We start from the raw sequence: 25,860 nt of genomic DNA on the forward strand, positions 1-25,860 counted from the left end.
TTAACTGTGATATACAGTTCATTTACACTACTGAATACAAATATGTGGTCTTCCTTGTATAAAATTCATTGGTGCAGTTTATTTTGGCTGTAATTGGCAAATACATGGTATAAGAATGCAACATGAGTAGTTATCAAGCTCAGATCGCTTGGCTCAAAATAAGAGAAAACATTTAAAAATAAGCCACAATTCACAAAAACAAATGATTTCCTGTTTAACAGCAATGTGTTGTCATGTTTATAAATGTTGGAAAAGGGCTCAAGGTATTGAGATGGAGATGGTCACCCAATCTAGCCATGGAAAAGCAGATTTATCATCTCCGTACTTTGAGTCCTTACGCGTTTTGGATGTCATTTCATATGATTAACAAAATAAACAGTATGAAAACCAACGCATAACCAGACTATAGTGTAAGTATTGTGACAAATGATGATGCTATCAATGTCACATTGTACAATAGTGTAAAGAAATATTTAAAACAGTCTTTGGAATCTGAGAAACAAGAAGAAAGCTGGTTTCCCCCACTTAGGGAAGACAGAATTCTTAATAGATTTATAGATTTAAGGTTGGATAAGGTCAATGAGCCTCAGAATAAAAATACAACTCATGTGATACCACCACAACAAATGTATTCATCACATGATGTCAACTAATGCTGAATATTAAAAAGCATATCTCATGTGAAATCAGTTTTGTACAGATTATTCTGTGGTACGTTTGTCAGTGTCATTGCCCTGTATGACTGCCTCAGAGCATTGAATTAAGGCACCTCCAGTGAAATGAGCCATAATTGCACTCTTCAGGTTTCAAGAAACATCTCTAGGATGTACTGGGATGATCATCATCAGTGATGCTCTTGGGGTCATTGGGGGTTTTGGGTCTTTCAACACCATACCCCCTTCCCCAGTTAACACAGCCTTGGTTGATCAGATCCTTGCTGGCATCCCCCTAGCACCAATCTATGGGCTTGCTTTTTTTATCCAAAGCCACCTTGTGGTTTTCTCTGCGGCTTCAGTTATGGTGAGGATGGCCCACCTCTTTGCAGCTCCAGTTACTCTGAGCCCAGTCAGAGCTTAGCAAATTAAGCGCCCAACAAACCCCTGGCAGCCAACTCTGATTGGCTCACAAAGGGCCCGCCAGCCTCAGCTCCTACTCTTCTCCACCAGCTCTTGGTATTTGTCGAGCTTCCTAGGGTACCGTAAACTCTCATCTAGTAATAGTTTTATTGATTCTGCAGGTGTTTTTCCTTTCCTTTGTTCTTGTTCCAGTTCTTTAGCCCTTCAGGTAGAGAAGTGTCTTTTGCAAATTCCCCCAGCCCTTCAACAAACTCCTCATACAATGACTTCTCCTCAAAGGGACGATTTCCTAGCAGCTCCACCATGTCCGCTTTGTCTAGAATCTCCTTATCTAGCAGACGTTTTGCCACCTGCAACACATGACCATTAACAGTAAACAAGAAGCATTTTAAAGATGATGGCTAACTCCATCAATAAAAAAGCAAGTGGCATTACTGATTGCTGAGTTCAACAACAGATGCAGTAGTTACAACTAATAGTAAAAGTAACAGTTCTTCCAGTTTTTAAAAATACTAATTTAAAGTGAACATAAAAGAGCTATCATGTTGCTGCATCGTACTGTTTAGGGAGCTGCTTTGGAGTACGAGACTCTTCATGTTAACTTCTCTCCATCGTTTTTTCGTCAGTGATAATACTTCTCACCTTCTCCACCATTTCTTTCTTGTCGGTGACAAGCTGAAGTGTTCGCTGGAAGGCAACATCTATAAGCAAGCGGACCTCCTGGTCTATAAGCTGGGCTTTGGGTTCACTGAAGGGCTTCTCAATTACTATGTCACCCTGCTGAGGGAGGTCAAAGGACATCTGACCCACTGCCTCATTCATTCCAAACTGTACAACCTAAAATATGAAAAAAAATGAGTCCTGTACTGCTTTTTATGTGCATTTGGTTACAAAATCATTCTCTGACTAACAAAAAGTGCAAAGTGACTTCTAATTGAAATAGTCTGGGCAGTAAAAAAAGAATATAGTCTAATCTTCAAGTTGGTACTTTAGCGGTTTGTCTGCAGGAAGCTACTTGTTAGCAGAATTCAACGGAAATAATAGCTAGTAGTTGCTTAGTGTACAGTGTCACAAGAGCTGCTTTTTCACATATTTATCTTGTCACTACACTTTTGAGAAAATCAATCTTGAAACACACTTAGCATACTGAAGGATAAGCAATAATTTCACCAAATCACCACAAAGTTTATGATCAACTGGCTCCAAATCATTTTTACAATTTACAGTACAATTATTTTTATCACAAAAAGTGCTGACTTCTGAAATAGTCTGTTAAAAAATGATTGTTAATTTGTGGGTATTACGCTGTGCTGCAGGACTGCTGTTGCAGAATCACGAATATAGCTAGAGTTGCTTAGTGTCATGCCCAAGATGGCTGTTTTGCCACAATTACTTGTCGACTACACTTTGAGAAATCATCTTGAACCACTTAGCATCTGAAGGTAACAAATTTCACATCACACAAGTTTTGCTCACTGGTCCAATCTTACATTACAGTAATATTGTGTATACCCAACAATTTCCTGCTTGTATTGTTACAGATGTTGAACTGTGGGGATACCTATGCATACGCAACTCGTACCTTACCGATGAGGTACATACCGGCCCCTAGTGTGATTCCGAGAAGAAAACCTGACTCAGCACTCGACCCAGGCCAGCACAGAACATTTTCAAGAGTTGCAGCCTGGTGTAAGGTATGTTCCTAGGAGATACGGAAAACAACCTTCCTTGTACTAAGACAGCTGAGGGGTACAGGAACACTGCCACAGCATTAACCACTACATTGGTAAATACCGTCAATCTAGTTTTTGTAGAAGTGAAAACCAGTCTTTTGCAGGCTGAGAACCATGTAAGTCACGTGGGAGGAGAAAATGCACGGGTGTGTCTTTTAAAGATAAGGTTATGTGTAGAACGTGCCCGTGTCAGCTCATGATACAGTATGAGGGGTCGGGTTGTCTAGACCTTGAGTACACGGAAGTCACACATATGCACGTATAGTGCGTTATTTCAAGCATACCTTATCTGGAGTTCAATGCACGTTAAGAACAGGTGTAAGTTGACGGTGTCTGCATTATTAACAGCTAATCAACATACATTACATCAGTATATCATCCAAGTAAGTATGAGTAGGAGGTGAATTGAGTATACTGATTAATACATACATACATCATCATCATACATATAATATATATATATATATATATATTATATATATATACATCAACACAATTAAAGCACAAAGTTCACATTTATGGATTTATATAAAAATAATCATATACAATTGTACAATCAGTATACAATTGATTAAAACTCCATATTACTGAAATGTATAGCAATTGCTTTTACTACTAACTAACTTGATTAAAGGTGTAAAACCCATATCCAACTGTCATTCTATGAGTGTTGACATAATATCAAGTGCATGCCAATTTACCTCCAATGACTCTCTCGACTGCCTGCTCAAAGTGCTTAGTATTGACATGTTGGTTGAGGCGTCGGGCAGCTATTAGAGCGGCCTCATTACACACATTAGCAATATCAGCCCCTGAAACACAAAAGGAGCCACCACAACAAAGTTAGACTGTGGTATGATAAATTCAGCAAGAGATGCAGAAGACAAACTGTATGATCCCTGTAGATAATCCAAAGATTGAGCTGTATGTTCACATGCAAACATCAACACACAGCTCTTGTTCTTACCAGTAAAACCTGGGGTTAGCGCAGCTAGCTTCCTGGCCAAGGCCTCTACTTCTATAATAGTGTCCAACTTCAGAGGTCTTAAATGCACCTTAAAGATGGATTGCCCTGCCTTTAATATCTGGTGGGCCTGTAGAAAGAAAAAGGACAAAGAAGAAGAAAAAACATCATGAATTTTCAGGACATTTTCTTTTTTAATCCAAAAGAATAATGAGTGAGCAAAATGAAATTAAAGCAGATACTAAAGTAACACCATCACATGATAATGTTACTAACAAATTTTTAGGCAGGCAATACATAGCTATAGACACCATGGTTGTCTATGCACTTTGAGGAACATTTAAAGAACCCATTAAATCTGAGTCCTTAAGCAATCGTTGAACGTGTGGCCTTGAAGACCTTAACAAAACAAAAAAATGCATTGTTATTCAGGCTTAACCCAAAAGTTATTTTTGTTTCACAATGAGTGACTTAATGATTAACTTATTACTGCCCAAAAATGAATTAGTAGTGTGGCTGTATTATATAAACGTACTGTTAAACCTTACTGTTTACATGTAAAAAGAAAAGACTGAAGGGAAGGGAACAAAGACTTAAAAACAGAGAAGAGCAGTGTATCCCATCTCTTATGTTGGCATCTAATCCTTCTTTTATAGAAAGCCAGCTCTCTCATTTTGACCCAGTTTTCTTTGTCAAATAGACAACTGCTCCCTGCCCACCACTGTCCAGCACTGCTGGCGTAAAGCAAATTAGATTTTAGCAGGCAGAAATAGATCAACCATTTTAACCACAAAGATAAAAGCGCACAGTATGCAACACACGCTTTTAATGAAATCACAAGTGAACAGGTGCAAAAAAAGAACAGACGGAAATCTTATGCGTTTGAAGCTAATTTCTATGGCAACTATACAGTAAGCGCAGGCAACAACACTAACACAGTTAAAACTGCATGCATTAGTGACCATGACCATTCACGTATACTTGGCATGCGCATGCCGGGGTAAACAGTAGGCAGCATGTCTACTCGGCCCGTTGCTGGTAGTAGCCATGGTAACGTTAGTAGCTTAGTCTGAGAGAACGAGGCATCATGACCCAATCCGGTGGTGAAACAATAGCGTCAGCGTTGGTGTTGTCAAAGTTCTCCATTTGCGGCCTTTGAGACTGAAACAAAATCCCCAAGATTCCAAAACAGGGTCAGAAGTGTTTTCAAATTTCTGCGGTTTAGGGGCTCTGCACAGAAATATTTGGATTTATAAAAACCGTGCGAACGCACGTCCTACGCCGGATTCCCTTTATAAATCGCATTTGACTATAAATGTGGCGCAGCTTTGGCGGCTTCATGTCACGCCCATAGTTTCCCTTAAATATTCAGTGAAACGCCACAAATTAACATTCAATCATATCGACATCATGATCAGAGAGGAAAACAAAGCAAAGGACTTTCACTCAAAGTGAAGTTTACGTTCTTGTTAGAGAGGTGGAAACAGAGGATAATATATTTGGAGGGCACAGTGGGGGCATTACTAATGCCAAAAAGCTGTAGAATGGCAACATGTTGCAGACGCAGTTAATGCCACAGCCTCAAAAGGTTGGACTGTGGCCTTTGCAAAGTTGATGCAAAAAAACACCTAGCGCTACACAGAGAAAGTGTTTATGCCACAGGACGCCGGAGCTGACCCATCTTGAAGTGGGCCAGGCACGGCGGGGTTTCTCTGAATGCTCCTCTGTAACGCTAGGCCCAAAATAGCACAGACAGGCAGAAATGCATTTTTGCCATTTGCCCCATCTTCCAATATTGCAAAGCCAGCCATTGTCTGTCGTTACGCATGTCATGTGTTTTTACAACCATCAATTTGATTGCAACTAAAAAGCGAAAGGTGTCAAAATTTGTTCTAATTGCAAATGACAAATAGTTCAGCGCAAGGAGCATGTAATTAGTAAAACGTTCTATTGCTTGCACCTTTCACAATGTTAAAACATGCTTTAGACCTACAATAAAACAAGCATTAAAATAAAAAATAAGACAACCTAAAGCCATAAATATAAACACTGTATAAAACACTAATACTAAATACGATGACCATATCAAAACCATGTGCTCCGCCAGACGGAGGCATCAAAAACAACATCAGTGTAAACATTATTGTCCTGTTTATCGTATTATTCATTCCATTACATTCCAATATAGTTACAAAATATTGAGTTTTATTTTTTCACAAATATATCTTTATTTGAATTTATGATACTATTTTGTTTTATTTAGTCCGTTTTTTACTGCAGATGTTTAAAACAGGTGTTTGTGTCGGATATTAATTGTAAGATCCCAATTCTTGCGTAGAGAGCAGCATATGTCTTCTTTTGTGCGTATGCTACGTTTATAAATGAGGCCCCAGAGCAGTGTGAATGCGAGGTGTGAACGTAGCAAAAGATATGGTGTATTATGAGCTTGGTTATTTGGTATGATTTCAGGGGCAAGATTTACATCAAAAACTCTTCAAGTGCACGCAAATGATGAACTGAAATGTTCCTGACAAATTGACCCATTAATAATGTAATGTAGAGAGCAAGAGTTATTCAGGGGAGAGCTAGTGTGGAAGCCGACCTCAGACAAGTGCTACTTATTACCTATGTATATATGTCGATCAAAGCGTCCTGGCCTCATCAAAGCTGGATCCAGGATATCAGCTCGATTGGTGCCGGCTAACACGACCACGTTGGTGCTACTGTTGAACCCTGTAATGACAAAAACAAAAAGCATGTAAAGATCTTGTGAAATATTGCACCCAGAATGGGAGAAAGGCTTGAACACTAAAAGTGGTCCCATAACTACCTACCGTCCATTTCCACAAGCAACTGGTTGAGGGTGTTTTCCTGCTCGCTTTGGTTTCCAAAGTTCCCCCTGCCTCTCTTCCTGCCAACTGCGTCAATCTCGTCAATGAAAAGAATGCAGGGGGCATTTTTTCGAGCCATGGCAAACGTATCCCTTATCTAATACAGGACAGAGTCAAGAGAAATCACTGACATAATCTTATAAATTGAGGCAACCTCTAGCTCACCCAGTAGAGAGTGTGGCCCATGAAGTCTGAGAATCAAGAATCATTGTGTTACAAATGATGTTGCCAAACAGCAGCATGAACTGCATGCAACCCATCATATGGCATCAAAACGCGTTGGCAGAGTCTTGCATTTAACCCGGTACTGACCCTTGCTGCACCCACGCCAACAAACATCTCCTGGAACTCCGAGCCGTTGACAGTGATGAAGGGCACGTTGGCCTCTCCTGCAGTGGCCTTAGCTAGCAAGGTCTTGCCAGTGCCAGGTGGGCCTGATAACACAGCACCCTGAAAAGAAAGGTGTTGCTTAATGATCATTACCAGTATCTCCATGAATACTTTACTAGGTGGAGAAACTTCAAAACTCAATTCATAGCTATGCTTAGAAGGGGGAAACAATCCATCAATTTAAAATGTTCCTGTCACCTTCACCCCCCAACCTTATGCCACAATACTTTATATACAGCGTGTCACACCTTTGGGATCTTGGCGCCTAGGTCCTGGTACTGCCGCGGGTTCTTCAAGAAGTTGACAAGCTCTAAAATCTCCATTTTGGCCTCCTCACAGCCTGCGACATCCTTGAACTGAATGCCGATGTTGCCTTTTATCACCTTGGCTTTGGTTTCACTCATGCTGAAGGGGTTTCCTCGCGAACCTCCTGCCATTGGTCCTGCCGCATGGCAAAAAGTAAAAAGCCAACCAGCAGTAAGGTTGGTAGAACGCTGAAAAGGAGTGCCCTGTGGGGAGGGAGACAGAAGCTCAATTAAGACATCGTCAACCAATGCAATTTGCATAAGAGTTACTTTGATTTGAAAGTTTTAGGAACTCATCAGATTCAACTCTCACCCATCGCTTTCACTGCTGTAGAATACAGGAACTTTCTGTGAGTCCAAACCCATTTCTTGCTGTGCCATCCTCAGGTTATGCTCAAATGAGTCCACACTGCCAATGTTGAACCACAAATAGCTCTGAAACATACACACAACATAAAACATAACCAAGACTGTGTAACTTTTTCATGAAGAAATAACAAAGGAGGACATAAATTGTTTTACAAATAGAAATAAGCAATAAATTGCACTGTTGCTCATTTCAATGCACTCTAGGGTTTTGCTGCTACAGTCAGACTTGCTCTGGTAGGATCGCATGCCATCAACCTAACTAGTGAATTGGATTTGGATGGATTTCCCTCAGTTTTCAGTCGCCATTGACAATTCAGAAGAAACACAGTAAGTGGGCCTTAAATTAAGATAATTTGTCAAATTTATGACTCTTCTCTGCTTGTGTTAATGTTAAGCAACAATTTGAAATACCCCTAACCCTAACCAACTGAGTGACCTATATGAAAGGAAAAAGGACATAAGCATATTTATGCAACTAACCACTTCTGACGTGTTCACTCCATGGGCAGGAATTACTTTGACGTATTGTTTATTGACCACCTCTAGGTGATCAACCTGTGTAGAGAGCACAAAAACCAATTTGTCAACATGGTTGCAAAAACAAACAGATAAAAGACAGAAGATACCAAAACTAAAACACTCTCTGCCTCTTACCAAGTCTTTGTTTAAGTAGTGCTGTACAAAGTCCTTCCAGGAGATCTGCATCCCCGTCTCTTGGAAGTAAAAGTACAAAAAAGCTGAGGTCATGCCGGCAGCACCGATTGCAAAGTACCGCACTGTTTTTTCCTCCAGGGGAAAATCATCCTGTTAGATATAAAAAGATAAATAATAAAAAAGGTGAAAGAGATAGATGAATTGATTAAAGAGGCTGTCAGCATGTCATGACAATCCAGGCAGTATGCTGCCTTTCAACTATTAGCACCCTTTAAAAAGTAGAGCATGACCAGTATATGTTTTTAGGAAAATATCAATTCCAATGTTTGACCGTTGGAAAGTCTGACAATATATCATCTTATGCTAATTTAACATAAATACACAGCATAAACATACATTTTGGTTAAGAATCAATTAAAGTTAATAAACAAGTAAAAGGTGACCAATATATGTAATGAGTGGAACATTTTAGAATTTTAGAGAACTATAAGAGTATTATACACTTGAATAGTCATCATGTGAACAAAGGATGCCAAATTATGGAAAATGCAACTTAAATTTTGCACTAATTAGTAAAATTAGGCTTCAATTTGACTTTTAAAAGATCTCACACAGTATACAAGCATTTTAGTAAATCTATTATATGGAAGTGTTTGTGTGTGGTGCATTTTAATGAGCAGTAAACACACCTGGAAGCGCGTCCACCAGTGTGATCCTTCCTTTTTTCCTCCTCTTTGTCTTTTGTCCCCGCCATCATTTGTGTCCCGCTCTTCCCTTACAAGAGATTCTTGCTCTTTGCTATTTTCATCTAAATAGTAAGTGAAAATCAATCATACACTGCAGAGGAAATGAAAACAAAGGATGTCTAAATGCTGCTTGTGATGATGACTCAAACCTCCCTCACCTTCAGCTGATTTGTTGACGCCAGTGCTTTCTTCACTCTTTGGGAAAAACTTTTCAAAACCTGAACCCATTGAAGAGCAAACACACAAACAACAAAATAACTAAGTGCAACTGGCTCACATTGATTTAGGCCACTGTGTGCACTCATTTAGCTACATTACATAGTGTAACGAGGTACATTACCTCTCGGTGGTTTGTTTGAGCTAAGTAACCGAACAAGGGGGAGACTGTGTCGATATAAACCTCCACGTGTCCTTTGGATCAGTGACGCCCTCTGAAATGAAGATAATGTATCATATCATGAATATGTTAGCAGTCAGGGCAGGGTCATAAAAAGACACGTGGAGAAGAAATATACAGCAGAAAGGCATCAATTAAACATGTTATATGTAGTAGATGTTGTTCATAGGCGAGCCAAAACTAAACATATAATCCACAGTACTCTACAGCTCTTCTGAATCAGTCTGGCAGACCAGCTTCCGTGTTAATATGAGAAGTCTGTCCTGCGACAACATTATTCACAGGATTACTGAAATCTCATTTTAACATGAGCACACTGGTCTGTGTAAGCCTAATTTCAATGCAACGCTGTTGATAACCCACTTATATAGTGAACAGTTGCTTTATAGCTGACATGGTATTTACTCACATATCTGTCACAGCGTGAGCATATCTAACACAGATTCAATTATATTTAAGGGGTAATTTTAGGTACTAAACACCTTTGGTAGTATCTTAAATATCAGTTCCTTTCACACAACTGCAAAATCTTTGATTGCGGTTTCTCGTTTTTGCAGCCAATGTAATATTGACAATTGAAAATCATAAAAAATACAATATTATGTTAACTGATCTGACATTTTGTTTACATCTCAAAATATATCTGAGTAAACAATATGTTATTGTTGAACAATAATCTATTTTTAATTAAAGATGCCCGACATATTAAGTTAACTATGAATAAAAACATAACAAAATAAGTTAAACTTACAACTTACATACAAAAATGTAATGTTTTTTGGGCTCTATTTACATGGAAAGTCCACCAGAGAGAAAACTCTATGTATTACTTGTGTAATAAAGTGTCAGCTCCCAGTGGAAAATATTCCTCATGTGACATCAACAAAATAATGTATCTCAACAGGCAAAATAAATCAGACTGAACTTGAAGTTTCTCTGGTTTGATTTTTCTACTTCAATAGAAAAGCAGTTAAAGCCTACGGAAGCAAGTCAGCAAAGTGTAAGATGCCTCATCCCAGCCAGCGAACCTCTATACAACCAAGTTTGTTTTATATTCAATAACTTGCATGTCTGATAACCATGATTTAAGTAAATGCAACTGAATGAATGAAAAAGTTGAGAATGCACGGGCCAACCGTGAAACGCCCCCTTTAGAGAAAACATTATGAAGCTGACTCCTAAACTAAACATTATCAAATGGACACATCGTGAGACTACAAACAACTGAGGAATGATACATAAGCAGTGCTGCAGTTTGTTTGTTTGTTTACAGGTTGGGGGGGGGGCTCTGCAGCCTCCTGCATAGAGGAACAATGTGTTCTTCTTTCCCACGACAAACCTAATGTCACACAGGTCTCCAACTTCTACGAGCAACGTTATCTGTTGCAAAACAAGTTTTGAGAGGACCGTAGCGACTTTACATTATAAGAAGTACAAAAACAATGTCACCGTACCGACGCGAGTACGTCGCCGTTGCGAAAAGTAGCTGAAATAGTGGATACGTCTCGAATCCACGTCCGCAGAGCCCACACTCGGTTCCGGAAGGGTCCGATACTCACAGAGAGCAGCCCCATCGTGTGTCAGCTACTTTCATTCGGCTTAGCCAGACCTATCTCCACAGCGGTGTACTTCGGGCTCTGGCTACCATGTAGACGGCTGCACACGGGCTTCACTGGACGTGTGTTCTCCGACTCAAGTTGTACCGGTACAAAATTGCGAATCCCACTATGGCCACGCCAAGTCCCGCCCCTACGAAGCAGCTCGATTGGTTGGGGTTAGGCATCTCAACTCGAGTGGTTAAGGTAAGGATTAGGGGATTGTTCAGAGGATAGGACCAGTTCGGACGCCTGGTCAGTAGTAGCCTAGTGTGTGAATGCTAATGAAGTGTGCTGTGCTTAGTTTTAAAATGGAAGTGTTACACATCTATGGCAAAGGGGCCCACTGCAATAATAATATTAGTCATAAATAACCCATAAACAGGTGAAAATTGAACTAGAGTTAACCACAGCACTGCAGCTTTAATGCATTTTATCACTTTATTCAAGCACAACTCCACGTTTTATAACAGGGCATGGGTTTCACCTACACACTGAAGTCAATTAGTTTGAAAAAAAAAAATACAATACAGTACATCATGCTGAAAGATAATACAGCCACAACTCCTTATTTTAAAACAAATACTTGAGATCAACATTTACAAATTACCAAAGGTGTCACTTAACATCTTTGTCATTTCTGGACAACATGTGCTCTGGGTACTTTAAGACTAACACCATAAACATGATGGCAAGTGTATTAAGACATTAGGACCACAATGTAACCGGACTATCTTAGGCCCAAAGTGTTTATAAGTCTTCACATGTATTTGCTACACATGCATTAATCTGAACCGTATTAAACACAGAGTAAACTGTTTAAAATGAGTTCATAGTTTTGAATAAAGGGAATGCAAATTTAACTTCTTATTCCTTGTCTTGTATGTATGTACTCTATGTACTGGTAATGCATGCTTTGATTATATATGTGTTGCTAATATATAGTATGTATTAATATTTCAAATGATAGTATAATGATTGTGTAGACAACCTTTTTCATCAAAAAATTGCAAAACAAGAAAAATGTAGGTAACACTTTACAATAAGGTACACAAAAAAGGGTAGTTACTGTATTTGAAAAAGTAACAAATGATTAGTTACCCTTTTTTTTTAGTAACTACCCTTTTGAAAAAGGATAACTAATCATTCGTTACCCTTTCAAAAACAGTAACTACCCTTTTTTTGTGTACCTTATTGTAAAGAGTTACCAAATATTGCTTTAAGGCTTGGAAATATTTTCTGAAAAATGTTAAAAAATAAAGTTGATAAAAATTGAAAAGGAAAAAAGGCTTAAAAAGAAGGGGGGTGGAAAACGAAAGGTGTTTGGGGTGAGATAAAGGCAAAGAGGGAGTTTTGCAAAGGTAACAAATTTAAATGATTTTTTTCTGAAAAAATTAAAAAAGTAACATTTTTTTTGTGTGATACAAATTAAATACCCAAAATACAGATGCTTGAAAAGTAACAAGAAGGAACCCATTTTTTCTTTTTAACCCGTTTACAAAATTTTTTTATAAAAAAAACCAAAACATACAATTGGAGGAAGGAAATTCTGGATAGTAAATTTTCAATTTGTCTTTGGGAAAAAAGTTTGGAAAATCCTTTAAAAATTCAAATCATTTTCCAATTGGCAACCTCAAAATTTTGTTCATGGTTGGCATAGGTTTAAGCAGCCCAGGTGTAAGTTATATACAAAAACTTGCTCAAACCCCCTACTACAAGGTGGCTTTTTCCCATAGGAATTTTATTTTGTACATTTTTAAAAAACAATGCAACAGCAAATCCCCACCCAAAAACTGTTCAACACTGTTTGTTTAATTAAAAATTGGAAAAAAAAAATATATATATATATAATTTCCAAAGGGTTTCTGATACCCCGCTCTTCTATGGACGGAAATTAAAGACACAATAAACATTATAAAAAAACAAAACCAAAACAAAGCAAAAATGTCTTTGTTATATTTTATGATCGGTAACCAAAATGAACAAGTGCAAATCGCAAATCAGGTGGCCGCCCAAATTTTTCATCTTTACATTTGGAAGGTCCTTTGGTTCAGTCTTCGGGACCCTTTGGAAAATTGTGGAGTTTTTCTGTAAAAATCTCAAAAAGACACATAAAAACACCCAAAATTTTTGCATAAAATGTTTATTAATGGTGTCCTGATTTTTTTTATTTAAAGGGTACTATTAGTGTTTTAGCAAATTTTACCATTTTTTTAGGAGACAAATTCATTTAAAGTCTCTATTTTATTTTTAAACCGTTTTAACGTTTTTAAAAATTAAAAAGGGGAGCTTTTAAAAAGCGGTTCTATTGTGAAAACTGCACTTTATCCTGAAAGGGCAAAGTAAAAAAAGTACCCAGAGGAAGATGGTATCGTAGAAAAGGGCCTAAAAAAACCCACCACCGCCAAAAAAGGGGGTGAATTTTTGCAGCGACAGGTAAAAACCCGTCAATCCTTTCCCTTGGCCTTTTGGGAAGACTGCAACTATCGGGAAACGGGACGCATTTTTTAACTACAAACGGCCCCGCATGACGGAAGAATTGTTGACGCCGGGGGCCCCCACGCATTTTCATTCTTGCGACAAACCCCCTCCCTGTACAGCCCCACGACCGGGGGGGTAACGGCAAATTTTTTTTCCTTGTTTTGAAGAAAATGAAACATGGAACTTCCTTTACCAAAAAACGTCAGCAAAAAATAAGTCAAAACGTCAACCGTCCTGCAAAATGTATAATTTTAAAAATTAAGTACATTAACCTTTTTTTTTCTATAAAACTGCTAAAAGTTGCCGCTGTTATCCGCCCTCACTGCAGCAGGGGGCTGCCTTTTTCCCCCCGCAACTGTGAAAACCCCACAAAAGACCCAATCAAAACCGGGGATGCAGGAAAAAGCAAATGGAGTACAGGGAACCAAATTTGGGAGCTCTTATTGTGGTGCAAGTTAATTAAGTCCCTAATACTTTATCAAAAAGTATTGTGGTCCCCCGCCCAGGATGAAAAGGGTGCCTTTTTGGAATTTTCAAGGGAGGCCCCTTTCTAAGCAGTGATTAGGCGCAAAGTCCATGGTAGCCACCAATGACAGGATAGGTCATGAGACACAGAAAATTTGTTTTTTTCCCTTTATGAGGCAAAAAAGCTGGGAAAAATGACTTGGCAGTGGTAACTTAGCCCCGGGTCCCCCTATTTCACAACAAATATGGGAAAGCAAATGCAGAACATTTTGACCCGGCCACATGTTACATTTAGATAGAAAAAAAACATAATACAGTACAAAATTTTGATTTTTGTCAAAATTCCCATTTTAACTTTTCATCTGATTGGTTTTTTCCTTATGCCCTTTTAAGACCAAACAGAGGATTTTTACGATGAGCCCTTCATGTATTTCGTGGGATGCAGTGGCAGTTTGGGGAAAAAGTTGAAAGTTACCAACGGTAGCTTTAACTGGTGATTTTAGACTAGATTAGACCAATAACTGAACGTCTTTGGGATTACAAGGGGGTTTACTCAAAAGTAGGGAAAACATTTTTTAAAGTTCTAAGGCTTTAATATTTCCTAGTAGTACCTGTTAAACTCCAAACAATCACATTATTTGCTGTATTTTTCAGTCTGACTGGTTGGTGGGGACTAACCTGTGGAAGACAGCAGAGCAGTCGTGGCAGACTGAGGTATGACTGTCAAAAGGGAACAGTATGTCTCCTTCCTTACACAGCTCACACACAAATCCTTTGGCCTGACAACGCTACACACACACACACACACACCACACACACACACACACACACAACAACACACACACACACACACACACACACACACACACACACACACACACACACACACAACACACACACACACACACACACACACACACACACACACACACACACACACACACACACACACACACACACACCAGGGTTTTAGGGAGGCTACATGTTCTCTACTCATTTAGTAAATAATTCTGCCAATCAAGTGCTTATTGCCTAATGGTAGATACTACAAGATAAAGTTATAAGTGATACATAAACAGGAAATAAGCTAGTGAAAAGTATGTATTAGCTCACCTCACAGTCTAGTTTGATGTGCTTAGCAAATGTGGTGTGGATCTCGGTGAGGGAACAGCTGAGTCTGCCACTTGAGATGTCAATCAAATCCTGTAGTGAGTACATGTCATCATTCTCCACAAAGTGCTGCCGATCTTGTAGCTGGGGAACACAAACACAAAAGACCAAGAACAGTCAAGTCAAGTTTACGGTATTTCACATACATTGTCTCAATTTTACAACAGGAACCTTTCTCGATACAGCTCAAACTCTCTACTCCCACCACATGGTGGTGCTGTTGCAACAGTACTTATTGCTCACATATGTCATGCCAATGTATATGAAGCTTCTGCACCATGCAAAGTCAATTTAGTAAAGAGATGCCCACCTGTAGTAATAGCCGAGCCTCCATGGCCTCCTTACAGGTAATAAAATAGGGTTTCATCAACAGAATATCTTGACGGAGTTTCTGTAAAGGAAAACACACATGCACACAGGTACGCACGCCACATGCATGGGCTAAAACTGAGAACACAAATGTGAAAGATATGTTGAAATGTGGATTTTGTCTACACAGATACACAGAGAACATTTTCAAACTCCACAATTTCTTTTAGCGTCCTTACTAGTTTCTCCCAAAAAAGTGAAGTTACTCACCCTGATCTCGACTAGTTCCTCCACAAAGTTAAATAGCAGCGGGTTGATTTCTTTCAGCTTAAGCACAGGTCGTGGTATCATCAGGGCCAGGTAGCGCATTGAGGAGCGACAAACCTGAAACATAAATACACTGTCAAAACCCAATGACTGGCTTAATATGCCCACATTAACATAGTAAAACCCCTTTAATACCAACGCAGTGAGGGGTTAAACCTGTATCTGCCTATTGATATATAAAAGAAGAAGGGATATTTTTACATGGGGAGTGTATTTTGTTGTAGCTGTTTAGGGTACCTTGCGTGATTCAAACTCCCAGTTGTGGATGACCCGAGCTGGGACAATGGCGGTGTCATTCCAGTGGCATGTGCTGCAGTAATATTGGCCTGTGTAGTCACACTGTCTGGCTTCAGCCGGCACGCCTCCTACAAGATAAATATGGGACAGTACAGTCAAACTATGACACAAAAAAGCAAGATGTAGTTAAATACATTTAAAACAAAAATTAAATATGTAGTATTTAGACATGTAAAAAAAGATAGATTTCCTGAAATGTATATACGTTTTTGTAGCTCTGTAATTTACAGTCATCAATTTGTGGATAGCTGTAGATTTGCAACCGTGTGCTTTTAGATGTTCCATTTTTCAATTTCAACTTGCCAAACATAAATCAACACAGTTATTTGTACTCACTCAGGGAAATAGGTGTGCGGCATTCTGAACAGCGGTAGTCTTGCCGGTCTAGTCCTATCTCAGGGCAGATGCTGAGCTCGTACTCTGACTGGTGGCTGACCTTTGACCTGACACAGGGCTTGGTGATCAGGTTCATACATTTGCTATGGCAACGATAATAGCAACCTGAAACAAGAAAAGGATAATGAAATGGCATGTAATGGCTGCACAAAGATTCTCCCACTGAGTCCACCATTCAGGAAATGGCTTCTGAGAAAGTTAAAATGGAAAGAAAAAACCTGATAATTGAAAATGAAAACCTACAAATATTTAATGAAACTGAATGAATATGAATCATAGTCTCAGAATTCCTGTTCTACTACTTAATTACGCTGTAAGGCAGTTTGTATATTTTCCCATTACTGATTGGTTCAGATATTTTAACACAATAGTATGCCATTTTGAGTAAGTTTTGTGAGCCTATACACGACATTTGAGGGAACAAAAAAAGTTATTCAGATAGAGCTAGTATGATCTTGCACAGAAGTCTGAGTTTTGAACAATCTGTGCCCTTTACACATCCTATTCCATGTAAAAATGGCATGCTTTACAATTTTGGAACTTGCATATCTCCACAGTGCTATATCAGACTGATGCACTGCATAGAGTGTCTCACCTGTGCAGGTATACCAAGTCTGAATAAGGCCCCAGATGATAGCGCTACACTTGTCACACGTCTGTTTCACACTCTTGCTCTTTTCCTTGGAAAAGCGGTGCTCCAGTAGGACTCTCAGATTAGGCTCATCATCCTCAGGATCCTTTCAAGGGACAAAGTGGCAAAAACCAAATTCACCAAGACCACTAACATAGCAGTATCACAGTTCATGTACGGTGGTAAAAGAATGATTGCTGCAAAATATGTGAGCCGTTAACACCTCCTTCTAGACTAAATAAGATTTTCATATATTATAAGTATATATATTATAAGTTTTATCATGTGTGTTTGTCTAAAAGTTGTGATATGATAAAAACTCAATAAAATATATGAAAAAAATATGCAGTATTTGCACTTATTTATTTTTAAATAGTTTCATAGTCTTTAAGTACTTCCTCTATGACCCTCCCTGAAGCACCAGTCAAACAAATGTGTATTCCCCAAAGGAAAACAATTTGCATCACATGGCAAAACAGCTGCTTACATAAAATGCTCAGGAAAAATCAGTTTTAACGAAAAAAAAAGTATAGAGCACTGTATACTGTATGATATCACAACTGCTTCACGTAATATGCTTCAAATGACACAATATCAGTAAAGAGCCCTCTACACAAGATGATGTGAATGATAAACAAGCAGTGTGATTCAATTTTTGACTCAAAGTATGGTTAGCAACATCATTAAACCATTGCAGCCTAATTCGTTAAAAAGCTTTTTGTTATGCTTAACATTTTTTGTAGGTTTACAGTAATAAGCCAGAACCATAACTAGAATGCCACCTGGACAGTTTTATCAACGATACCAGAGGTTCTGTAAAGGTGGGGAAATTAATGAGGTGCCCATAAATATAAATCTCTCCTAAAAAACACTAAAGATGGGCCTGGCTATTGGAAATAAACTAATACACAAAAAACAGAGCTCAAACATTCCTCAGAAGAGAATTAGCATTCCCTTTTCTATAAAAAGGAAATGCATTGACACCCTAACTGGACTAGTAACTGATTTATTTATTGATTGATTATTTGATTGATTTGCTTCAAGTGGCTACATGTTACTTACAGTTTGTGTTGATTTTAGCGGTCGCTTTGGACAAAAGCGGTAGTGTTTTTACCACACCCGCTGACCTAAAGGTTTTTTCTTTATGGTGCTTTATTGCCCACTGTAGATTACTGAGTTAGCGTTACCGAGCGGTCACGTGGCTACGATGAATATGTTGCTCAGACAAAAGAAATCATTAATTTACAAACAGAGAACATGTTACAGATGCATAGCTGCATTTCAAGTGTTGCATACGGCAACTTAGCCTACTTTCCGGTGTTCATCTAAAATCTGTGACCTGTCAAAATGTGTGATCTGTAGCGCTATCTACCTGTTGTAATCCACTTTGTTATTTCGCGGGAAAAATCAAACCAGGGCAGAGGCTTTACTAAAAACTATGTAAAACCAGCGTTTATTTCAGGGTTAGTCTCGTTTGCTGTTACAGGTCATTTATGGTCATCAGATGGAACTTTACACAGTTGGAAAACTTGTAAAAGTTATCTATAGTCACTTTCAGCCTTCTGCAAGACACTAGATTGTAAATTACACGGTACTTTCTGTAATTCAAAGAAAATCTTAGAGAACAGACTGTGCCATTTGATACATAAGGAGTTTTTTTTGCAGGAAGTTGCTGCCCTCCACAAACATTTTTATCGTCTAATCAGTCTCCAAGAATGTCTGCAACGTTTGCTCTATTACAGGGCAATGGCTAAAAGCCCAAAAGATATTCAAAGGAAACCTTTATTTGAAATGTGCCCAACAGTAACTTATTATTATGCTCTCTGACACTGATCTCCACCCACAAGCAACATTTCTCAGCTACTGGCCAACTACAATATGATTTAATTTTGTCCTAGATTTTTGCACCCATTAGATAATTCTTCACCCCTAAATTACAAATGCACTTGAAAGCAGCAGTAGTTGCAGCAGGAAGTGTTTCTCCAGAAATACAGGAAAACGCCACGCTTTTACATAATACATTTCTATCTGCAAAAATTAGTTTTAATGATTGTTCCTCTAAGCCAAAATCAACAACTACAATGTCATGTTATCCTAGGGCTGCATAATTAATCAAATTTTAATCGCAATCACGATTTTGACTTCCCACGATCAAATTTGCGCAATCGAGCGATTTTTTTTTTTAAAGCGTCATTTCATTGAACGCTCTGGGTTTTTTGCAGAGCCAATCTACCGCTACTAACGTCTGCTAATGAGCCAATCAGAGTAGTTCACTGCACCCCGTGCAGTTTAGTTTCACGATGTAGACAGTCCCAGAGGACAGAGTAGCGTGAGGAAAACTCAACAGATAGCAGTCGGTAATACGTCGGTCTTAAGGTTTACCAGTTTACCAGTAAACGCAACACTTTGTCCCGTGTATTGTTTTACAGACAACAGCAGTGAGCAGTGCTAGTCGGTGCTAGTAGCGTCTGTTAGCTTTTAGCTCCTCTAGGACGCACCGGTGCTAATGTCCTCGCATCCGCTGCAATGCTGTTTATATGGATATGGTTTAATTTTGCGTTACATGACCCATTTCGTCTGTAAAGCCGTGCATGTGTTGGATCTTTCTACGCTCTCTCCTCTTACTCTCCGCGCCCCGCCACACAGTGGCCCGGTCCACACTTCTGACATTTGTCTACAGTTTTAATTGTTACTAACACAGCTGTATATTGTTAAGTATGAGGGGCAAAACTGGATTAGTACCAGTGTTTCCGCGGGTAACTCTGATATTGCGGTCGCCACGGCGAAGAACACAGGAGAAGTTATTGAATGCAACTAACTTCAGTTGGTAGAGTAACAGTGTGAGACGGAGCTGCTGGACCTGGACCTGGACGCACCTGGGCCAGAGATGTGACCCATGGCCAGAATATCATAGTTAATAAAAAGTTAAGTTAAGTTAAGATACAGACGCCGTGTTTATCCGCCGTTCGACCCGTGCTAGACCCGTTCATAATGATCAGCCGTCTCTCTGTGAGTAGCGTCCATCACACTCCCTCTCGCAGTTATAAATAGCCTATGTGACAATACAATTTGTTTTGGTTAAAATCAACAAATAATCGTGAGAATAATCGCGATCAAAATTTTGATCAAAATAATCGTGATTATCATTTTGGCCATAATCGTGCAGCCCTATGTTATCCCCTTCTCCATTCACTCCTCAGTTCCAACCTTAAGTTCTTGCAGTTTCAGACGAAGGTGGATAAGCTTCACCACAGTGTCCTTCTGTCTCTCAGAGTGTTCTGGCAGCTCCAAGATCAGCTTTTTACATTCCTCTATGGCCATTTTCAGCTGTTCAATATCGGACGCAACTAACGAACCCTGAATACAGGTGAACAAGAGCAAAAGCATGTACAGTAAATACAATAGAAAGCACTCTAAGGTTTACATTATTAATCACTTTAACGTAGTGTGACACATTAGTTGTAGTTCAGGCAGACAGCAGGAACAATGCTTTACTTACCATAGGCCTTGAGAAGTGGTCCTCAGCTAGACCAAGGTCCATGGTCCGGTCTGAACTGTGGGTTCTGGTTGCAGAGAACAGCTCAGGCCTTGCTTCTAAAAAGGAGGCAACGTGGCATGAAGCACTGTTCTTCTTGAAAGCATACACAATACGATGTGGTAAGTGCACTCAGTCATGCATGCTAATTCAACGCACATGATTGTGGCCACTCAAGACGATCCCTACACTCGAGGAGTCTAGAAGGACCAAAGCTCAAAATGGAATTGAACTGAAGGATAATGTGTAACCAAGCCAGTTGACAAGACAGACTCCTACTGTGTTAATAAAACTGCTGCTCAACTAGCTGAATGAACTTCAGAATATGGATTACTTTCACATCTAAACGTGTACAATATGTGTTCTGTAATCATTCATATGGCATGCTTTTAACTCAATTTAATCATTGTGCTAAAATTCTTCTACTGCTGCTGCTGCTGCTGCTCTCAGTAGTATGAATTGCATGTGTGCCATGTGCATTGCTCTATCAAAGTCCTTACAAATAAGAAATGATTCTGATCATTGTTAGTTACGTGACTTTAAACCATTATCCTAACTTTAATGTTATACATTAAGTGAAATGCTTATGTGTATGAGTAATTATTTACAAATATCTGTAAGATCAAGAGTTAATACTTCCAAAAAAAATCATTGTATGATGCAATATTAATAAAAATAGCAATGTTTTAGGAGATGCAAAGACTGGTTACTAAAGAGGGATGAGCTTGTGCTTTCTGATGTATGTGACCACTTACCTGCATTAATAGATTTTAAATTTATGCCACTTTGGGGGCAGCAGAGCAGACTAAAAACACATTTGACTTATCACCTCACAAAGTTGTTATGGCAAACTAATACCTTTATATACAGTATATCCAGCAGAAATAGAGCAACAGTACCATTCATCTGACTGGAGACATGTTTCTGTCCACCTGACAAATGTAAGTCCTGTATTCATTCTCTTATTCTCTGTTTTGGTCTTCACCAGCTCCTGAGGATAAACATCTTGCTCTTGAGTTTGCTAAATGCAACACATTTCCAAACAAAACATTTGATCAGCCTCCACTCTTTACTTATTTTAAAATGTATAATTTAGGAAGTACTTTTTGAGGTTTTGTTTGTCTACATAAAAATTATAAAAGGAAAACATGAGAACAAAATTATGCAATATACAGCACACGTCAACCCAAGTCTGTATCTCAAGGTATCAACAGTTTACAGTATACTGAAATTATTAAGTATGATGACTAAAAAAATGTGAAAATCAAGCAAAAATTGAACTGAGCAATCTATAAAATGAAACCAAATTTCAAGAGGCCTTCAATTATAATCTTTCAAATAATAAATAGTAAACCACACTAATCACATATAAAAAATAAACGTACTCTCCATCTTACTGAGAAAAAAGTGCAGACAAATGCTGTGGTTACCTGCGTACACCTCAGAACAAAACATGTTGATAAGATCAGCTTCTCAGTGCCAGACAGAGAAAGGATAATGAAGCGGAAGATAACAAATAACACTAGTGAAATCAGCTTAATGTATCACATTTGGCAGTCAAAATTATTGTAATTGAACAAAAACGCCTTCAATTCCCAAATCTTAAAATACAGGAAGTGTTTCTGAAGTGCTGCTTACACTTATGCTTTTCGTTTCCTCTGGTTGAGCTATCGTATTTCCAACTTCCTTGTTCATAAGCTTTTAGTTACAGTCCAGTGTACTTGTTATGTATCTATTAGGCTCTGTTCTAAACTAGATTAAAACTGTGTAAATACTTGAGGGATATAATTTGTAAAAATCAGTTTACCGAGGGACTAACCGCCCCATACAGTGATTGAGCTATAGTGACATTAACTAACACATAGTAGCCTTACTGTATTTGGCACTAAAGGGAGCAAGTCTACATCTGCAAGTAAGTGACATTTAGAAAAGAAGAAACCATCATCTCAGAAAACACCTCCCACTGCAGCACCCATTTCCTCACGACAAACCACAGGGAAGGAACATTTCTTATTTTTTTACACAACAATTGCCAATAAGATTCCAAATTAATTGACCTTTTTTCACAGTCTACCAAACCAGACATCTATTCAGAGCATAACAGAATATTGAAACAATGGCTGGATGTCTGTTAAAAGTACACTAGACACAGTTCCTAGCCAAGGTCAAAATTAGCATCATCAAGATAGGAGCTGGAAATCATTCATTTTACATTGAGGATCAGAGTGGTATTGATGATGCAGGACAACAGTCACCAAAATTATCCAATGAATGAGGTCCAATAAATAATGTCCATTTGACTTCATGTGTACGCCTTTTGTTTTGTTAGTAATAACAGAGTGTACATGAAACAGACTTGAACACGAAGCAACAATATTTGTTTTTCCTTAAAGTTAACTACAGTAGGGGTGGGCGGATTGATCTAAATATCTATAGTATTGATGCCAACGCTGGTATTGGTATTTGATCGATACAACTGTAATTGAATCGATATTTTAATTTAGATATCTCTCCTCTACGTTCACTATACTTTGCTTGCACCTTCCTGAGCAAACGCCGCTTTCACATCTTGGCCAACATTGCTCCTCCTCCCCCTCCTCCTGCTCCTCTGCTGTGATTCGTTGTTGTGTCGTCACGTGACTCACTGACACAACGCGCAGAGGAGCAGCGACTCGCTGTATTCATTCTACAGTGCCTAATAACTAATAATTTTGTGCACTTCAATACATTAATAAAAAAATATTGCCTAAAGAATTGATCATTCATTCACCTCAGAAATAATGAAATGCTCTCCCCTACACAAAAGTATTTTTTTAAGTAAAAAGTATTGTATTTGGTATCGGATCGATACCAAATTTTGCAGTATCGCCCACCACTAAACTACAGGTGTGAAAGTGACCTCAAAGGGAGGTGTTATTCTACTCTTGAGATGGCTGTGTCATGGTTTGCCTGTGAAGAACTTTACCGTGCAGTGGGGGCGTCTTGCCTTCTTGGGGACCATCTTCTTCTTCTCCACGATCAAAGGGATTGAGGCGAGTTTGGCGGAAAAGAGCAAGTCTCTCATCATACGCCATTTCATTGGCTACATCTAAAGAAGAGAAAATACATTAGTTACACTGACAGTTTGCTTAATTTATGTGTATTTTGTTGTAATTATTATTAGAAGCAGGAAGGTGGACTATACTTTTCTTTTAATGGAAGCCAGATACATAATGCGTCTGTGTGGTTATTGCTTATTGTGCAATATGTTCCCATTCAGATCTAATTCAATTGTGTCGCTGCTAACCAGTAAACAGGTTGTTGTTGTTTTTTAACTTGGTTATAATTCAGACTTTTGTTTAAAATGCTGTAGTCTAACTTCCCAAGCTGAGGTAACTTTACAAAGCCACACCAGAGCCACAGAGAAGACATTATACAACCGTTTACACAAGCTTAGAGTAGTTCTGCCTTTAACTAGTAAATTTACTTTTTTGTTACAAATGCTCAAATTAAATAATGTACTGCTATGTCAAAAGGGTTTAGAAACTGGTTTACAGATCTTTTAAGTACAAAAATAGCATGACTAAAATTTTGACTGACTGCTTTCCATAACCTCAACAAGGAAAAATGCCTCTTAAAGAACTAGCTAGGCTATCAATGAATTGCAAATGTGTAGCTGCAAAAGATCTGAAGTAGCTAAATGACAACAGGAAACCTAAACACACAAGTGAATACCTCACCTTAAACTTTTTCTAGTCCCTGTTTCTTGTTACCAAAAGGCTGTGGTGTGATATGACATAAACAACTATATGATTTACATTATGCTAGTGTTTTTAGGATGCATGTCAAATAAAATGGCAAAAAAATATAAACCACAGCACCCTCATGAAAATATATGTGCTGTATTCAGATAGACAATAACAATACTGTCACTTAACATGCTGTTATGATGGTTAGCAGGAAGTGTTATAATCAAAATACCTATTTATCACTTTTTATCGTACAGTGTTTTATCACCGATCTCAGTAGATGGGGTCAAACAAACACTGCAAAGCCTGAGAAACAGATTACCACAGGTTGAAGCCTAACCTCACCGGGTGTAACCAATCAGGGCTGTTGTTGACAGTAAAGCGGTCACCTTTTTGTTTCGAGTAGCTAATACTGCTCACCATGTAGGATATTTAACATAATTAATCACAGCTATGCTACCATTCATTTGAAAAAAGGGGCACATCAACATCATTGCACACATGTCAACAGACAGCTAACGTTAGTCAGTTAGCTAGCCAGCTAACTACAATCATCTGCTTGGATGCTAATGTTAGCTAACTTAACAGGTCGGTCTGGTCATAAACTTACCCCGTTTTTGACCTTATTATTACATTAGGGACTCGGCAGCTGTAAAATATGTTTAGCTTGTGGCTTAAAAAAAAAACAGTTCTTCCCGTGTTGTTTTTTCCCCCTATGCCATCAGCAAGGGCATAACAAACATAGATCACTAAAGCAAAAAGCGTCAAGTCATTTTAAAACGTTGCTTTCCGGTTAGTATTTTCAAAGCTAAGAACCTTTATGTCTACTATGCAGTAATGTGATTAATACAAGATACTTACGTATATCTCGACACATGAACAGTATTTGACAAAAACATTAAATAGAGACACTATTATTTTGCCGCCTGTAAAAATGTGGCATATTAAGCTACATTCTGTTTGATGCTTTTACTTTGAAAATAAACCTACATTGCTTTCGGTATCTTTCCTTTTCAATTAAATAATAGGTACCTTCCAGGTTCTTGTTAAATGTGGAATTTCCTGGGTTTATGGCAGGGACAAAACCGGTTTGACGCTGGTATCTTCAATGTAAAAACATGACCACATATTTGAAGAAGGCATTATCAATTTACTAATTTAGATTGCTATTGCTACTAGGCCTACTACTCATTCTCAGACCCTCCATCATTATAGTATGGTTTTAGTGTTAAACTTCCATAAGGTGATTAAAAAGAAGAAAGGAAGTCCTTAAACAACAACAACAGTGTAATCTGATTGCTGAGTTCCGAGCACCGTTTACTTCTACCATGGAAAAGGAAACCTTTAAAACCACAAAACAATTGGAGAAGAATGTCCTCTGCTAGAGGGTAGCTTTGATGT

The 25,860-nt window shown here is 38.5% G+C and overlaps 2 protein-coding genes across 2 annotated transcripts; both read right to left on the reverse strand.

Moving 5' to 3' along the window:
- Positions 1-700: 700 nt before the first annotated feature.
- On the reverse strand, positions 701-11,381 carry LOC116691918 (AFG3-like protein 1). Its single transcript, XM_032519837.1, is given in 17 exon segments — positions 701-1,426; positions 1,719-1,913; positions 3,497-3,621; positions 3,777-3,876; positions 3,878-3,903; positions 6,399-6,506; positions 6,608-6,761; positions 6,977-7,114; positions 7,303-7,491; positions 7,494-7,563; positions 7,673-7,794; positions 8,209-8,283; positions 8,383-8,532; positions 9,072-9,190; positions 9,287-9,346; positions 9,469-9,559; positions 10,980-11,381. Coding segments are annotated over 17 exon segments (2,046 nt in total). The 5' UTR covers positions 11,100-11,381; the 3' UTR covers positions 701-1,222.
- A 3,335-nt stretch (positions 11,382-14,716) lies between these two features.
- Positions 14,717-25,215, reverse strand: def8 (differentially expressed in FDCP 8 homolog). The gene is made up of 12 exons (XM_032519850.1): positions 25,070-25,215; positions 24,451-24,490; positions 23,697-23,819; positions 20,696-20,790; positions 20,404-20,553; positions 17,161-17,302; positions 16,506-16,670; positions 16,110-16,237; positions 15,816-15,929; positions 15,547-15,627; positions 15,180-15,320; positions 14,717-14,854 (listed from the first exon to the last, which is right to left on the reverse strand). Exons 3-12 carry the CDS (start codon positions 23,803-23,805, stop codon positions 14,717-14,719), a joined length of 1,263 nt encoding a protein of 420 aa, XP_032375741.1. The 5' UTR covers positions 23,806-23,819; positions 24,451-24,490; positions 25,070-25,215.
- Positions 25,216-25,860: the final 645 nt, after the last annotated feature.

Source organism: Etheostoma spectabile, chromosome 1, assembly GCF_008692095.1.
Source record: "Etheostoma spectabile isolate EspeVRDwgs_2016 chromosome 1, UIUC_Espe_1.0, whole genome shotgun sequence".
Classification (NCBI taxonomy): Eukaryota; Metazoa; Chordata; class Actinopteri; order Perciformes; family Percidae; genus Etheostoma; species Etheostoma spectabile.